Here is a 16,728-nt window from a genome sequence, read left to right on the forward strand (position 1 = left end):
TTTGGTTTCAAAACCTTTACTCCGGACATTTTAGCTTGATTATCATTGGGTATTGTGCTCAGGAGGACATGGCTGGTGGTGACACAAAAAAGTCTAAAGCTAATGCCAGTGGTGGTGAGTGTTTTTCCCCATTGTATGGTGCTAGATTTCCTGATGCTATTTATGTTGTAGAGGGCTAGTTTTGCCTGATCCTGTGTATGTACATGTTTCCTTATGTGCATTCACATATACTTCTGACCATTTTGTAAAGTCATCCTTGGTTTGTTCGAGTGTCTGATGCTGCGTAATTGATTTTACAGGGGGGAAGAAGAAGGAGGTGAAGAAGGAGACTGGTTTGGGAATAACCAATCGCAAGGATGATAATTTTGGGGAGTGGTATTCCGAGGTTCTAACATACAATTCCATGATCTCATTTTAATATATATCATAATACTATAATACTAAGTTGTCTCCCTTTACATGTTTGATGATGATTCTCTAGTCAAATTATAAATTAGTTGGGGAAAGATCTCATCATGATTACTTATAGAAAAGCATATCATCATGATTGAATACCTTTTAGGAGATATTTTACAATGATTTAGGGCTTGTTTGGATAGTCAAATGAGATGAGATGATCTGTGAATGGTAGTGAAATGGTTTGAGTTAAGATATTTTATGAGGTTTTGGGAAAGGAGAGAGAAAAGTTTAATAAAAATATTATAAAGTTAAAATATTGTTAGAATGTAATTTTTAATATTATTTTTATTTTGGGAATTAAAAAAGTTGAATTGTTTTTGTGCTTTATTTGGAAGTTTGGGAAAATTGTAATGATTAGATGAAAAAGTTCAAGATTTGAAGTTGAAAGGTGTCTGTGCTTGTAGTTTTTGGATGTTGAGATGAGATGTGATTGGATAAGATGAGATGAGATGATCGTGCAATCCAAACTGGGCCTTAGTGATTCCATCATGAGCTGTTGTAGGGACAACATCCTTTTCTAAAAACTCTCTCATCTCTGGTGCTTCTCGCCGGAGATGACCGTTTGATTCTCTTTCACACATTGTTAGTTTTCTATTTATTATCTTCACCATTCTTTCTGGGGAAGAATGGTGTGGCTTAAGGAATTAGTAATAGAGTCTAAACTCATTGTGCTCGCTAAGGAGGGAGGTAATCTACGCATCTCAGAGCAGGGATGGAAGGCGAGACATGAGATGCTGGTGGGGCTCAATACGTCTTTTTGGTTCATAAAAGTGCTGGATGATTGTTTGAAGGAGGGGAAGAAGGAGGTGTACTCAGTGGTTAGGGAAGGTTACCGTAGTTTCGTTGCACAACGATTTGCGAATAGTCGGGGTCGTTTTCTATAGATAGCAGAGTATGGCCAGGTAGGAAGAAATGGCTTACTCTGTTTCCTGGCAGGAGAAGAAGGGTGGGGGTGGAGAAGGTTGAGGGAGCTAGTATCGGAGATGGTGCAGCCGTCTGGAAGAAGGGGTGTCTCCTCTAATGGGGCTCAGGCTCACGGAGGGGGGAGGAAGAGTAATGTCTTCACTCGGTCGTTTAAGGAGGTTCTAGCGGCGTCGGTGCCTAGTCACGAGCTGAGGAGGGATGAGACAGGAAAGAGCTACACTGTCAGGGAGGTGTGTAGAGCCCCTCATTTGGTACGGGGAGCAGAGAGTGGCAGGTGGAATTATGGGCAGGTGGCGTGGGAGGCAAGCAGAAGGTTGACGGATTTACAAGGACAGGTGAGGAAAGTGCAAAAGGAAATGGAGGAGGTACGTGGTCTTGTCGGGCTGAAATGGGAAAGGAAATCGCATGCAGGAGGGGGGGGAAAGGGAGCTGGGCTTTTCTGGAGTAAAAAGGCTGGGCCTAGTACCCAGCCCAGGGCAGCAATCCATATCAGGGGGTTAAACCTAGCCCAGCCCAAGGGTCTCGTTAGTCTCGACCCAGGATGCCGGGACAAAAAGGAGGGTGGGCCTGGGCCATCCCAGCCTGGCCCCTTGGATCCGAATGGAAGCCCTGGAACTCGGGCGGATTACCTGTTGCCTTTAGATGGGTCAGGTACCGGGTCAGGCCACGTTTCTGTTGAGCATATTCCCGAGACGCTGCCGCAAAGCTCGCCGACGGTGGCAAGGAGGGAGGCGAGCCCACAGACAACGCCGACGACGGCGATGGACCATTCCGATGAGGTCCCACCGGTGAGGCTGGAACAGTGCGAAATGTAGAAGCTGTCGGGGGGCTTGCAGTTGATTCTGGAGAGCAGTTTTCAGCCTAAGGAAAGCCAGAAAGTGCCGATATGCATGGAGGAGCTGGGTTTAGTGCAGATGGAAGAGCAGAATCGAGTTGTAATGGATTTTGATTCAAGGGAGGAAGAGGGGGAGGGATCGGAGGATCCAATGCTGTCGGTGGATGGGGACTTGGTGTTATCTGATGTCAGTGGCCAGTTGGGGTTGGAAGATATCTCTTTTGAAGATGATTTACATGGATTCCAGAACTGTAGGAGGGAGGATCCTGTACCTTTGAATTTCTATTTTCCGGATCAATCGAAAGTGTCGGATTGGGTCTTTCATAAGGTGAGAGAGATCCAAAAATTTGTGGGGTTAGATTGTGACAGATACGAGGAGCAATTTATGGCACTGCTCACAGCAATGGAGGCTGGGCATAATAAAAAAATAAAGGCCAATCGAAGAAACAGCGGGAATTGAGAAGATTGATGTGGTCCATGAATATGGAGGGCAGCTCCAGCAGGGGTAGAGTGAAAGGTAAGGGGCTGATTGCTCCTCAATGAAGCCTAAAATTGTTTCTTGGAATGTCCGTGGGCTTAATGAGATTAATAAGCGCCTATGGATTAGGACATGCTTCGGGAGTGGAAGGTGGATATAGTATGCATGCAAGAGACAAAATTGAAGATGATTGATAGGAGGATTGTGAGGAGTTTATGGAGTGGAGTACATGTGGATTGGGCATTTTTGGCATCTAACGGAGCGTCGGGTGGGGTGTTGGTGTTGTGGGATAAGCGGGTGGTGGAGAAGATAGATGAGCTTATTGGACAATACGTGGTAGCTTGTTCGTTTAAGTGTGTGTCTGATGATTTTCTATGGGCCTTTGCAGGTGTATATGGCCCCAATGTAGATATGGATAGAAGATTATTGTGGGAAGAATTAGCCGGGGTTTACACTTGGTGGGATCTTCCATGGTGCATTGGGGGAGATTTTAATGTTGCAAGATTCTGTAGTGAAGTTGATGGAAGTAGAAGAATGAGGCCAGCCATGGAGGAGTTCTCGGAATGTATTTTTGATCTGAATTTGGTAGATTTGCCACTAGCTGGGGGTACCGCTACTTGGTCTAACAATCAGTCATGGTCGCGATTGGATCGTTTCCTAATTTCACTAGTATTGGAAAGCCATTTCCCGGATGTATGGCAAAAGCGTTTGCCCCGGATAGGGTCAGACCATTGGCCCATTATGTTGGATTGCGGAGGGTTATGTAGTGGTCGACGACCTTTCAAATTCGAAAATATGTGGCTAAAATCTGAAGGTTTTGTGGATAGGGTCAAACAGTGGTGGTCTGTCTTCCTACCAGTTCCAAGGTACGCCCAGTTTCATTTTTGCTGGCAAGTTGAAAGCTCTTAAAAGAGATTTAAGAGTATGGAACACGGAGTCATTCGGAAATGTAGGGGAAAACGAAAAAATAAAGATGCTGGAAATTCAAGAGCTTGAGAGGCTTCAGGCGGTACAACCACTATCACAGGAAGAATTAGGTCGGAAGGCTGAGTTGATTGCTGATGTTGAGAGGTTGATACTTCTAGAAGAGGTGTCATGGCGCCAAAAGTCTAGGGCTTTATGGTTGCGGGAAGGAGATAGAAGCACAAGGTTTTTCCATAGAATTGCAAATTCGCATAGAAGAAACAACAATATTGAGATGCTGAAAATTGAAGGGGTGGAGTGTAGAGAAGAACAGGCTATTCACAATCATATGGTTGACTTCTATGAGAACTTGCTTGCAGAGCAAGCGGGATGGCGGCCTCCTTTGAATGGTATGGGTTTTGATACTATCGAGCCGAGTGATGTGCTACGATTGGAGAGGGAGTTCCAAGAGGTAGAGGTTTATGAGGTAGTGAAGAAAATGACCAGGGACAAAGCTCCAGGACCGGATGGGTTCTCTATGGGTTTCTTTCAGGATTGTTGGGAAGTGATAAAGGAGGACCTGATGAAGGTGTTCCAAGAGTTTTATATGGCTGGAAAATTTGAAAAAAGTCTGAATACCACATTCCTTGCACTGATACCGAAGAAGGTGGGGGCGTTGGAAATCACAGAATATCGGCCTATTAGTCTAGTGAATGGGGTATATAAGATAATCTCCAAAGTTCTTGCGAACAGACTAAGTGAGGTGGTGGGGAAGATTGTTTCGAATCCACAAAATGCTTTTGTAAAAAGAAGACAGATTCTAGATGCAGCACTTATTGCAAACGAATGCCTTGATAGTAGACTGAAGGCTGGAAATTCTGAGATATTGTGTAAACTAGACATGGAAAAGGCATATGATCATGTCAATTGGAATTTTCTTCTCAATTTGCTAAGGAGATGTGGTTTTGGGGAGAGATGGGGGAAATGGATCCATTGGTGCATATCGACGGCGAAGTTCTCAGTATTGGTAAATGGCGGTGCAGTGGGCTTTTTTAATAGTTCACGTGGTTTGAGACAAGGGGACCCGTTGTCACCTTTATTGTTTGTTATAGTCATGGAGGCTTTAAGCAGGATGATCACAGCCCTGGTTACGAATGGCTTCGTTGAGGGTTTTGAGATTGGAACCCCGGATAGGGGCATTATTAATATTTCTCACCTATTGTTTGCAGATGATACCCTTATCATGTGTGAAGCGGAACAGAGAGTCAGATGCAAGCACTGAAGGCTTTATTTCTTTGTTTCAAGGCAGTGTCTGGGTTGAAGGTAAACCTCGAGAAATCTGAATTGGTGCCAATTGGGGAAGTGACTAACATGCGTTAGTTAGCTAGATCGTTGGGGTGTAAGATAACGTCACTACCTATGACTTATTTGGGATTTCCTCTGGGAAGTGCCTCGAGGGCGTTGTCGGTATGGAATACTGTGATTGAGAAAATTGAGAGGAGACTGGCGGGATGGAAGAGAATGTATTTGTCTAAAGGTGGTAGGATTACTCTGATAAAGAGTACACTCTCTAACCTACCTACTTATTTTTTTATCTCTTTTCCCAATACCGGCGAGTGTAGCGGCCCGTATTGAGAAACTCCAACGTGACTTCTTGTGGGGGGGGGGGATGAGGGAGGAATTCAAGTTCCATCTGGTTAAGTGGGCGCAGGTTTGTCGTCCCATCTCGGAAGGAGGGTTGGGGATTAGAAACCTAAGGGTGTTCAATCGAGCATTACTAGGAAAATGGCTGTGGAGATATGCGACAGAACCAGAATCCTTATGGAAAATGGTGATTGAGAAGAAATATGGTGTTCTATGGGGGGATTGGTGCTCTAGAGAAGTAAGGGGGGCCTATGGCGTAGGGCTGTGGAAACACATAAGAAGAGGATGAGGGGTGTTTAATCGCTTTGCTAAGTTACAACTGGGTGTGGGCTCAAGGATAAAATTTTGGAGTGATGTTTGGTGTGACAACAGGACCTTACAAGATTTATTCCCCTCTTCTCCAGCTAGCAAGTGCAAAGGACGTTTCAGTGGCAGATGTTTTGGAGACCTCGGGGGGACATATTCACTAGAATGTTACCTTTAGTAGGGCGGCACAAGATTGGGAAGTAAGTTGCTTTGCTGAGTTCTATAGCCTAATATATGCCATCAGACCAAATAGGCAGCGTGAGGATGTTATGTGGTGGAAGCTGGCAGCAAAAGGCTCTTTCACTGTTCGCTCATTCTATAAGGCACTTACTATGGAACCAAATGCTTAGTTTCCTTGGAAAAAGATATGGAGACATAAGGCACCACCCAAAGTCTCCTTCTTTGTCTGGACAGCTTCTTTGGGAAAGATTCTCACAATTGATAACTTGAGGAAAAGGAGGATTATTATTACAGAGTGGTGTTGTATGTGTAAAGGTGGGGAAGAGTCGGTAGATCACCTTCTCTTGCATTGTGATACAGCTGGAACCCTTTGGAATGAGGTATTTACTCGACTAGACATGGCATGGGTTATGCCGAAGACTGTGAAGGCAGCTTTAGCGAGTTGGCCAAATGTAAGCGGAAGGCAACCAATTTGAGCAATGTGGAAGATGATTCCTCTATGCATTATGTGGTGCTTATGGCAGGAGCGCAATGAGAGGACTTTTGAAGACCAAGAAAGATCTTTAGAGGAACTAAAAGTTTTATTTTTCAGAACTCTTTGTAATTGGGCCATAGCTGTGGATTTTAATGGCATGGTCCTACATGATTTTCTGATCTCTAATGTGCCTACCTAGTTAGGGCATTAGTCTTGTGTAACTGGCTTTGCCTTTCTTTGATCAATATATTTATTTATTCATCAAAAAAAAAAAGTTGTAAGAGGATAGGTCTTGTGGCATTTAATTGTGCGAAGAAACTGATATGTATCCTGTATTATCACCACACAGAATTACAATTCGTCATGAAATTCTTATGAAAAACTGCCAGGTATACATGTAGTTCAGGGAACATACTTTTTTTTTTTTATAAGTAGTTCAGGGAACATACTTCAGTATACATGTCCAAAAAAGGCAACAAACTTTGGTGAAATATTTGATGTTCAGGCCTTTATTATCAATTAATCCTATATTGGCTCGTGTAGGTGGTTGTCAATGCTGAATTGATCGAGTACTATGATATCTCAGGCTGTTATATACTGAGGCCATGGGCGATGTCGATCTGGGAGATCATGCAAGTGAGTTTGAAGTGCTATTTAAATTCTTTGTTATTGTTCATTCGACATGGATGACACTTCACAACCGTTGTTGAAATTTCTGTAAATGGTAGTTTTGATGATATAAACCTGAAGCCACCCCTGGTTATTTCCATCTGTTTGCAGGGCTGTGGTTTTATTTTTTCTTTCTTTTTTTGCTTTACATTTTTCGGATTTAATGTCCGATATGATTAATTTTACATTAATCTATATGCGCAGACATTCTTTGATGCTGAAATAAAGAAAATGAACATCCAAAACTGCTACTTCCCACTTTTTGTTTCTCCTGGCGTATTGCAGAAGGAGAAGGATCATGTTGAGGGTTTTGCTCCTGAGGTGAAATTCAAAATATTTTTTTTTTTCACAATATTTTTTTGTGGTATTTATCATTTTATTCTGGTGATAACGTTCAGAACTTATTTTGTGCTCCAATTAACACACCAATGCTAGTGTAAATTGGAAACTGAAATGCTCTTTAAAATTTTTCCTTTTAAAAGTGTACTTTTCTGATCTTGGAGACATTACTGCTAATCTAGAGTGCAACACAACTTGGTTCATTGTTTTTGTTTCTATTTGTGGGATTAGTTCTTTTTGTGCAGAGTTCATATATCTGTACTTTTTTGTTAAACTGGTGGGGGCTTAAACTATTTTAAGTCGATGGTTCTTCGTTGATGGAAATATTTTATTCCCTGATATTTTTTGAAATCCGATTGTTTTCATGATAATTCAATTTATTAAAAGAGAAGGTTGCCAACGACATTGGATCTTGGGCTTGCTTAGGTCGCATGGGTGACAAAATCTGGGGAGTCTGATTTGGAAGTGCCTATAGCCATTCGCCCAACCAGTGAGACAGTCATGTATCCCTATTATTCCAAGTGGATTAGGGGACACCGTGACTTGCCATTGAAACTTAATCAATGGTGTAATGTTGTGCGATGGGAATTCAGCAATCCCACACCATTTATCAGGTAGTTGCTTTCTGTTTTCTTTTTCTTTTTTACTTGTATTGGAGTTCATTCAACCATGTTGCTGGCATGCATTGGTTCCTGAAATCGAGACGGGATGACATGTTTTTTGTTTGGGTAAAAACAGAAAAAGATACAAGGAAATCATGAGGAAAAAAATTTTCAGATCATCCCATCACTGCTGTTAAGTTTTATCAGTTGAATAATCTTCTTTCACTGTTTGACGAGGATATTGATTTATCTAGAATCAATTATGGTAATAGGTTGCATGTGTTTCTGGTTGTAGGAGTCGTGAGTTTCTTTGGCAGGAGGGGCATACTGCTTTTGCAACAAAAGCAGAGGCAGATGCAGAGGTATGAAACTCCACTCTTTGGATTGTGATTTATCCCCAAAATTTTATCCCGAGTCTTTCTATTGTAATTAATGGAAAAGCAAGAGACTGGTTGGTAGCCTTTTTTTCCTCTTAATTGTTGATGTGCACTTTAATCCCAAGTTATATGCTGCAGTATCTTATCTTCTCATTGATACTAGAAGTGGCACTCGCCCTCCATAATTAGGAGTTTCTCAATTTCTTTTCTTCATCTAATATCTTCCGTTGCATTATACACCACATGATGTTCTTGTATTCGCCTATCCTGCATTTGTGGTCTTTTGTTTACTTCACACTTTTGCGGTTGATTATGAACTAATTATTGCAGTTGTCTTCACAATCATGTCAAGTTGTTTGCTACCACTACGAACCAAATTCTGTATTTCAGAAATTCAATAGATGTGAAGCTCCAGATAATAAAACTATTAATATAAAAGCATTTCAGGATATGAAATCTTTGCTTATTCTGCGTAATGAAAACAAATGATGAACAAAAAGATGACACATACCAAAAAAGAAAAATGGTTCTTAACTTGAAATGATAATAGCCCTTTCTTCCCAGTGGCACTTGTTTTAGTCTTTAAGATGTTTTCTGGGGTTTATCATTTATGGGCATAATTTATTAACACAGAAACTTGTATTGTTTTCTTGAAAATGAGCCATCTTCAATGAAGTTGCATCTACAGTAAGAAAAAGTTGAACTTATTTGTGTCTTCATACTACTACCAGATGTTATAATTGCAACAAGTGTGTGACACCCTTCTGATTCATTATCACCAAAAAATATATATTTTTTAAAAAGCCTAGCATGTCTGTGCTATATGTTTTCACACTCCTGTCAGCCAGTTTTTTTTCTTCTCTCCCCACTATGAAGAGGCGATTCTTATCTTTCATTTTTACATTAGAAAAGTGGCACATGGGTACCATAGTTTACAAATATCATTGGTTTAGTTTATGTCCTATTTCAGGTTCTTGATGTTTTGGAGCTTTATAGACGAATATATGAAGAATTCTTGGCTATTCCTGTTGTAAAGGGAAAGAAGAGTGAATTGGAGAAATTCGCTGGCGGACTATACACCACTAGTGTTGAGGTTTATGATAACTAAATGTGCACGTTTAATTGATCCTCTGTCTTATTTGACAGAGATTGAACACTTGGTGCTGAAACTTGTTTTTTTTCAAACATGTCCTGTTTACTGTATGTCAGGCATTTATTCCAAACAATGGACGTGGTATACAAGGTGCAACCTCACATTGTTTGGGTCAAAATTTTGCAAAAATGTTTGAGATAAACTTTGAAGATGAAAAGGGAGAGAAGGGTATGGTCTGGCAGAACTCATGGGCCTATAGCACTCGAACGGTAATCTGTTGACATTTATTAACTATTTGTGTTGAACAGTTATAATTAATCAGCCTGTATATTTCCTTGGCAGTAGAAAAGGAAATTTAAAAAAAGGAACATGCCTGGTTTCCAGTAACTTTTTGACTTTTATGGTTTTTTTGGGGGGTGTTGGCGGTTATTTAGATGGGGGCTGGAATGGTGTATTTGCACATTAGTGAGTTTTTTGGCAGACATCTGCCATTCTGTTGATACAGATTGATCCCTTTTTTCCCTTCTCTTAAAAATATTACTGGTTATGTTCAGATTGGTGTGATGGTAATGGTTCACGGGGATGATAAAGGCTTGGTGCTGCCACCTAAAGTAGCATCGGTCCAGGTTATTGTAATTCCAGTGCCATATAAAGATGCTGATACAAAGGGAATTTTTGATGCCTGTTCTGCCACGGTGGATGCCTTGTCTGAGGCAGGTATTCGTGCTAAGGCAGACTTTAGAGATAACTATTCTCCTGGTTGGAAGTACTCCAATTGGGAAATGAAAGGCGTTCCTCTAAGAATTGAAATTGGGCCAAAAGACTTGGCTAATAATCAGGTCAGCTAGCCTATCTTTATTTTCTACTTTGTTACTTGCTTCCTGGTTTGTTCTGTATCTCATTGGCAGCACCTACCGTCTTCTGTTTTTTATTCAACAGTTGAATAACCAGAGAATGAACCCTGAATTTATTCACAGGTACGTGCTGTTCGCCGTGACAATTCATCAAAAATAGATATCCCTAGGGCCAGCTTGGTTGAGCAGGTGAAAGAAATGCTAGATAAAATTCAGCAAAGTCTGTTTGATGTTGCAAAACAAAAACGAGATGCATGCGTTCAGACTGTAAAAACTTGGGATGAATTTGTGGAAGCACTTGGCCAAAGGAAATTGATCTTAGCTCCTTGGTGTGATGAGGAGGTATAATATTGAATTCTCCAAGTTATGTACTTGCCTATAGAGTTTTTTTTGCCACTTGTTATCACAAGATTTTCCATTGATTGTAGGGAGCCATTAATCCATGGCTTCTAATTTAAAGCAGCTAAATTGTTACGATGCTATGGTCATATAAAAAAAAGCAAGATTTCCCATTGATTTTTTGCATTTTGAATAATGTAGACGTTCAAAATTTTCAATGGGTATTTACCCTCATGCAAATACTTGAATGTATTTCTTTTAGCTTTTGCTTTCATATTGCTCACTATGCAAATTTGTATTGTAAGTTACGTTTTGTCATGCATAGAGGGAATGTTCTCTCAAGAGGCTGCAAACAGTATTTCAACCTCCTTTTTCCTTCTCTTTTCTTTTTTGTGCTTTTCATAAATTTATTTGAACATGGTTTATTTGTTGTACAATTCTTGAAGGAGGTGGAAAAAGATGTGAAAGCAAGGACAAAAGGTGAAATGGGAGCAGCTAAGAGCCTTTGTTCCCCATTTGACCAGCCAGAGCTCCCAGAAGGTACCACCCCCTATATGTTTGATGTCAGGGTTGCATGTTCATTCAATGGTATGGTATTTAAAACGTACCAAGCAGAATTTGACACTGCCGGAGGTTAACTAAGTGTAGATTTTCCATAACGTTTTTTTATACTGGCTATTCCCTGTGAATGCTTTTGCTTTTTGGCAGTGATCGCGTAGGATGACGCAACATCTTGCCATTCTATGTGCACCAAATGATTTATCCGATTCATGATATGATTTTGTTTTGGATTGCATGTCTTATGGAATATTGCTTTTAAGGTCTTTTATGTTGGGTAATTTTTCACAGGTACTAAATGCTTTGCTTCGGGAAAGCCTGCAAAAAAGTGGACCTACTGGGGCCGGAGTTACTAGATTATTGGGTTTTGTCTTTTGATATTTCGCAATCTTTTAGACATGCCAAGGAGTGAACAACTATTAAGGAAACAAAAAGGGACATTAATTTCTATAGACATACAAGGATGCACGTACTTGGTGTTTATTATTCATAATCAATTTGTTGTGTGTTTCCTGCTTGAAATAGGCATTTTGTTGATCTCTTAATTGTGTTTTTGTGCAGTTATCTGTTTCTCGTTTTTTGGTTATAATCTCTGGGCGTTACCTAGGGTGCGAATCCGAAATAATTTCAGTTCTTCCCACAATTTTTTTTTTTTTTTTTTTTTTTCATTTTTAATCTTGTGATTATGTGTCTACAAGGAAGACCAGATGAACCATGTTCTCCATTTGCTTGAAACTTGTTCTGCGTAGGATTACACGAGTGGATACATCTTGATCTTACAATATATCCATTTTTCTTAAACGGATTATATTTTCTTATTTTTGGCTATAACTCATGTTTTAATTCGAGATGTTTTGATTATTATGAATAAAATTGATATAAAAAATAAATAATGATGTTGAGTTGAACGATACCTTCATTACTGTAGCATCTGAATGTACATTGGTAGGTCAAGATGCAAATTAAATATTAGATACTGCAAGCCTTTATATACCTTGAAAAAAAGTAATACCTGCTATGAAAAAGGTGATTCTTTTGTATGAAATTTTTTTAAAGGATTACATGTTATTTGTATATCTTTGGACTATACAAATCATTTTCCAAATAATTTATGGTAGAAGAGTAATTATTCCTAAAACATTTCATGAATTCCCCTTTATTTACAAGGACTTACATACTTACAAAACAATTACAAGAACATAAATAAAACCATAAGATCAATTAGAAAAAAAACATTCCCGGATTGCATGTAGACGAGTGGACCATTGCAAAAATTTGATATGATCATTCTTCAGGGTCTTGAAAGAAGCAATAAACTCACACGACCGATAAGATGTGCGAGTTGGTCTCAAGTAACTGGTTCCGACAGCAGCCTTCCACCCCTCCCTTTCTGCAATGGGTCGAACTCCTTTCATGACTGTTCATTGTACATGTCACTGACATGGTCCATCAGGCATTGCAATTGTGTCGATGCAATTGGTTCCATGATTTATTTCATCACCATGGAGAATTTTCTCAAAAAGCTGGTTACTGGCATTTCCTTTAGCCTGTATTTTGTGAGAGATTTGAAAAATATATAATTTTAACAAGATCAACGTACATAAACAAGAAAAATAAGATGGCTACCCTGTACTAGTAACCTTTACCTTCACTCCAATCGCCATTGCTGTTCTGAGTCTAAAAAGTTCACCCAACCTTAAAGAGCCTCCTTTCTTATCTTTGACATGGATCAGTGGAACCCTCCTTGATGAGGCCATGATTGGAAGATGCTTCATCAGCCACCGATCAGAAGCTAACAATACAACCTAAAAACTCAAAACGGGATTGGTTATCCATGTTGGACCAAGAAATCAACTATGGTGAACTACCGACAGAACTCAATGAACATAATCACTCCTTGAAAGATATAGCCACCATTAAGGTGAAAATGAAATATATTGTTCACTTCCCCATAATTAATTTTCTTCTACCGTTCTCGTCCAAAAAACAAAAAACTGTTCTCCTGTCATAACTGTCCATATTTGTAGAATTGTTCAGTTTCGTCTTATTATGAAGTTCTTGTCTACATTCCATTGGTCAATTGTAATAGATTTTAATGGCATGAATACTAGTGACTTTCTTGTATCTTTAGACAATCATGCATAGGTGTTGCTCTTCCTATCTGTCTCATGTGGCTGGGCTATGCCTACTTTTCTCAGCAATAACATTCTTCTTTACCGATCAAAAAATGAAGTTCTTGTCTACATAGTGGACCAGAAATATGCATTCTCAAGTCTGTAATGCAATTGAAGAGTGACTGTTACAGAAGCAGTTTTTTTTTTTTTTTTATAAGAAAAGTAAAACTTTATTGATAGTAAAAGGAATAGCTGAAGTGCACAGAAAGTATACTCAGAATACATCTAATAATCACTAAACACTAGTGATGGATACAAGCAAATTATGAAAGCTATCCTCATTATGCTACAGCAGCAGGTTGGAGGAATTATCTCACACAAGAATAATAAAATAAATCAAAAGGGCATGTTGAGGTAATAAACAACACAGAAATATTTAAATAATCTTGATATGATATATTTGAGCATGAATTTAAGTATAGGTTTATGTCTATAAGTTTGGGTTCAACAATGTTTTATCCGCACGCAATTTCAACACGAGACCCTAACAAAAGGAGACTAACCTGAAGCTGATCCAAAGGTGCTTTATGATTGCTGCAAATTGAATGGGGTTGTTGAGGAGAGCTTCTCACTCGAGCAATTGGTGGCATGCGTTCAAGGGCACGAGTGACATCAATGACCCCAATTGAGAACTGTTGCTAAAAAAATTGAAAAATACACATGTATTACACATAGATTGACTTTGAGTCAATCATGATTTCACGGAACACAAAATCGAAACATGGGAAAGAAAACCTTGAACCGTACTTTTTCAGGTAAGGAGTTCCCATCCCGGAGTCTTGCTGACTCTATCTCCCTGTAGAATGACATTAATGATAATAGTCATAATCATGAATGAGAATCTGAGTTCACAGACTAAATGAGAAGTAACAAGTTGAATAGATCAGCCAAAATCAGAACCGAGTAAATTTGATACAGCCAATCTGAACACACACACTTTTGGGAGTCAGACCCAACCGACAACTTTTAGAATAAAACACAAAATGAATACAAATAAAAGAAAATATTAAAAAACAGTTCAAATATATATGTGGCGACATAACGTACGCCAATGGAGGATAAATTGAAGCACGAGAACAGGGTATAGAATACGGGTACCATTTAACAAGTGAAACAAAATTAAATTCCAAAGATGAAAAAAAATAGAATTTATCGATACTGGGATTGAAGTTTAACCTCCGAACCGATTTGAGAAGAAAAGCAAGACGTTCCCCTTCATAGTAACTACAAATAAAATTTATTCACAAAAATATAACATATTGTTCAGGATCCAAAGAGAAAAAGACTGACTAGAAAAAGCACCCACAATGGTAAAACTCACGTACTCTTGCTCTTGAGGAGGAACAAGCTTGCTTTCGAGATAGTTGCGTGTTTTTTAGAAGCTTTCTTTCTACTTGGCATGGTCGCCTTCAATCTCTGCTTTGCCCGCCAAGTGCTTGAAGGAAAAAAGCTCCCAGAAATTATAAACCGTATTATGGGTCCAAGTACCCAAGGGTCCAGCTTGAAGCCCATTCAGTTTCACAACCTCTGTTTGGCTAGTTGAAATTAAAAGCAATGAAAGTTATTAAGGCTTCTGTTTTTTTACACAGATGTGTCTTTAAACAAAATATTTAAAAAAAAATAAAATGGGATGAAGATAAAAGAGTGGCAAATAGAACAGGAAATCCATCAAATTAGATTTAATCATAAGCTTATTTTATATTTCTAAAAACTTGCAATTTATCTTAAAACCTTTTAATATGATATGAATATTATCGTTGAATCACATAAATTTGTGTCGGTAATGAATAGTGACTGAAAAAGAGTACAACAGCACCAAATTAATCCATACTGCCATGGCAGCCAAAATTCCAAATAAATGTAGCTGTATAGCTTTGTAATAATCCTTTTCCGTAGTTATAATCAAATAATAAGTCCACAGAAATGTTGGAAACTACAAAAAATGAGACACCTCCCATATTATATACTTGAAGAAGAGGTGGTCCTCCTCAGGACTTTCTCGGATCCAACCAAAAGAATACATATAAAACTAATACATATATATATATATACACATAGGTGGATCCAAAAACAAGTTATGTTTGTACATGTGGTTGGGACATGGGGATGATTTGTCCCCATATAAAAAGACTGAAAACGAAATCAGGTGGTCACGGCACCACCTCGATTAACAATACATGACATGTTCATGCACGATATTTAATCAAATTTGATGTATAATCAGCATTCAAACAAATTAGGAAGAGGTCAATAAGGACGTTTAATACCAACCAAGCGGCAAGCAACCTCCAACTTCACTAAAAGACAATGGCATTTGACATTTTAAAGCCAATTCTACCTTTACTTTTCTTTCTCCAAGGCATCACCCATGTGCCTAATTGGCTATCCGTCCGGCCCTCTCGAAAATTGAGTAGCTTGTGATTTTAAATTTTCAAAAAATTTATATCTTATTTATCAAACTATTAAAAATAATTTTTGATACAGTTATAAGTTGTCTAAGTATCACGTATTCCTTTTGAAAAAATACGCAACCTTTATGTATTCTTGATTACAAATATTATTTATCAACTATTAAAACTAATGCATTGCACTCTCAAAATGCATAAAACTGACACTTTGCATTCCAATTAAATTATAAACATGGATAATCTCAAGTACTGGTAGTTTAAGGTGCAAAATCCTTAGTAATTTTAAGAATACAAACTATTTTTTTTTTTCAAAAATAAATCTCTTACATTTCATGTGTTTTCATTGCTGTCTCCAAAGTGTTGATTCTCATAGTGATAAAAGATGGTAGTGGGTGTTCTTTTTCTTTGATCTTGCACTTGAAGAAACAGCACGCTATGTTACCATATACCAAGTAACAACACCATGCATGTGTTTCCCACTATAAATGCCCCCACAGTCGGAGATGCATTTATGCTTATTATTTGATGCTGAAATGTTTCATGTTAATTTTGGTTTTCCAGCACATGCAAGGGATATTGATGCTTTCCTTTCTATATATATATATATATATATATATATTATTGGGTGTTATTTATATGCTAGGGACAAGTGAGTTGGTGGTGTTTGGTGTTGTGCATTATGGGCCATGCATGTTGTTGGCATGGTCTCGTGTTTCTTTCCTATTTATGTATGTATTTGCAAGTAAACTTGTTCCTGGTTTAGTTAGCTTGCTACTATATGGAACAAAAGCAACTTACTTTATCCCACCACTTTGTGTGCTCTCATCTCTTTAATTTACTTGTTTGGCCATTCCATCAATTTTGATAATCCTTTCCAACCCATCAAAAAATTATAAATTGATGTGTCACCAATCAAAGGTTAAAATAAGTATAAATGAGTTATTTATTTATTTTTTAATATAGGGGTGAGGGGTTTCGAATCCAGGTTTTTCATTAAAGAACCGGGTCATACACTATCAGACCATCATGTATTTTCTCCTTAATATAACACTCTATTTACTACAGGAAGATATTACAACGAAATTAAGTAATAATTCCATATGCATAAGAT

The 16,728-nt window shown here is 38.6% G+C and overlaps 2 protein-coding genes across 7 annotated transcripts in view; one reads left to right on the forward strand and one right to left on the reverse strand.

The window, feature by feature from the left end:
- LOC122315930 (proline--tRNA ligase, cytoplasmic-like) overlaps nt 1-11,557 on the forward strand; it is a 12,427-nt gene extending 870 nt beyond the window's left edge. The window contains exons 2-13 of the mRNA XM_043132277.1: nt 63-114; nt 300-385; nt 6,748-6,840; nt 7,078-7,194; nt 7,639-7,826; nt 8,110-8,176; nt 9,162-9,284; nt 9,401-9,553; nt 9,839-10,123; nt 10,262-10,480; nt 10,924-11,017; nt 11,327-11,557. Of these exons, the coding sequence (XP_042988211.1) occupies nt 69-114; nt 300-385; nt 6,748-6,840; nt 7,078-7,194; nt 7,639-7,826; nt 8,110-8,176; nt 9,162-9,284; nt 9,401-9,553; nt 9,839-10,123; nt 10,262-10,480; nt 10,924-11,017; nt 11,327-11,391 (1,536 nt within the window). The 5' untranslated portion in view covers nt 63-68 and the 3' untranslated portion in view covers nt 11,392-11,557. The remainder of the gene's footprint in view (nt 1-62; nt 115-299; nt 386-6,747; nt 6,841-7,077; nt 7,195-7,638; nt 7,827-8,109; nt 8,177-9,161; nt 9,285-9,400; nt 9,554-9,838; nt 10,124-10,261; nt 10,481-10,923; nt 11,018-11,326) is intronic.
- A 496-nt stretch (nt 11,558-12,053) lies between these two features.
- On the reverse strand, nt 12,054-14,800 carry LOC122315931. 6 transcript variants are annotated; one of them, XM_043132279.1, is made up of 6 exons: nt 14,531-14,800; nt 14,386-14,433; nt 13,957-14,005; nt 13,713-13,841; nt 12,682-12,840; nt 12,054-12,582 (listed from the first exon to the last, which is right to left on the reverse strand). In XM_043132279.1, exons 1-6 carry the CDS (start codon nt 14,719-14,721, stop codon nt 12,469-12,471), a joined length of 690 nt encoding a protein of 229 aa, XP_042988213.1. In that variant the 5' UTR covers nt 14,722-14,800; the 3' UTR covers nt 12,054-12,468. The 6 variants fall into 6 exon arrangements, with proteins under 6 accessions (XP_042988213.1, XP_042988212.1, XP_042988215.1 ...); XM_043132278.1 differs by having other exon boundaries at nt 13,713-13,847; nt 14,531-14,795; XM_043132281.1 differs by lacking the exon at nt 14,386-14,433 and having other exon boundaries at nt 14,531-14,797.
- Nucleotides 14,801-16,728: the final 1,928 nt, after the last annotated feature.

This window comes from Carya illinoinensis, chromosome 7, assembly GCF_018687715.1.
Source record: "Carya illinoinensis cultivar Pawnee chromosome 7, C.illinoinensisPawnee_v1, whole genome shotgun sequence".
NCBI classification, from domain to species: domain Eukaryota; kingdom Viridiplantae; phylum Streptophyta; class Magnoliopsida; order Fagales; family Juglandaceae; genus Carya; species Carya illinoinensis.

Coding starts and splice junctions, on each gene's coding strand:
- LOC122315931 (XM_043132278.1), bottom strand. CDS start 14,721: ATGGGCTTCAAGCTGGACCCTTGGGTACTTGGACCCATAATACGGTTT. Junction 14,434..14,530: donor CTCCTCAAGAGCAAGAGTAC/GTGAGTTTTACC, acceptor TTTTATTTGTAG/TTACTATGAAGGGGAACGTC. Junction 14,006..14,385: donor CTTCTCAAATCGGTTCGGAG/GTTAAACTTCAA, acceptor GTCATTCTACAG/GGAGATAGAGTCAGCAAGAC.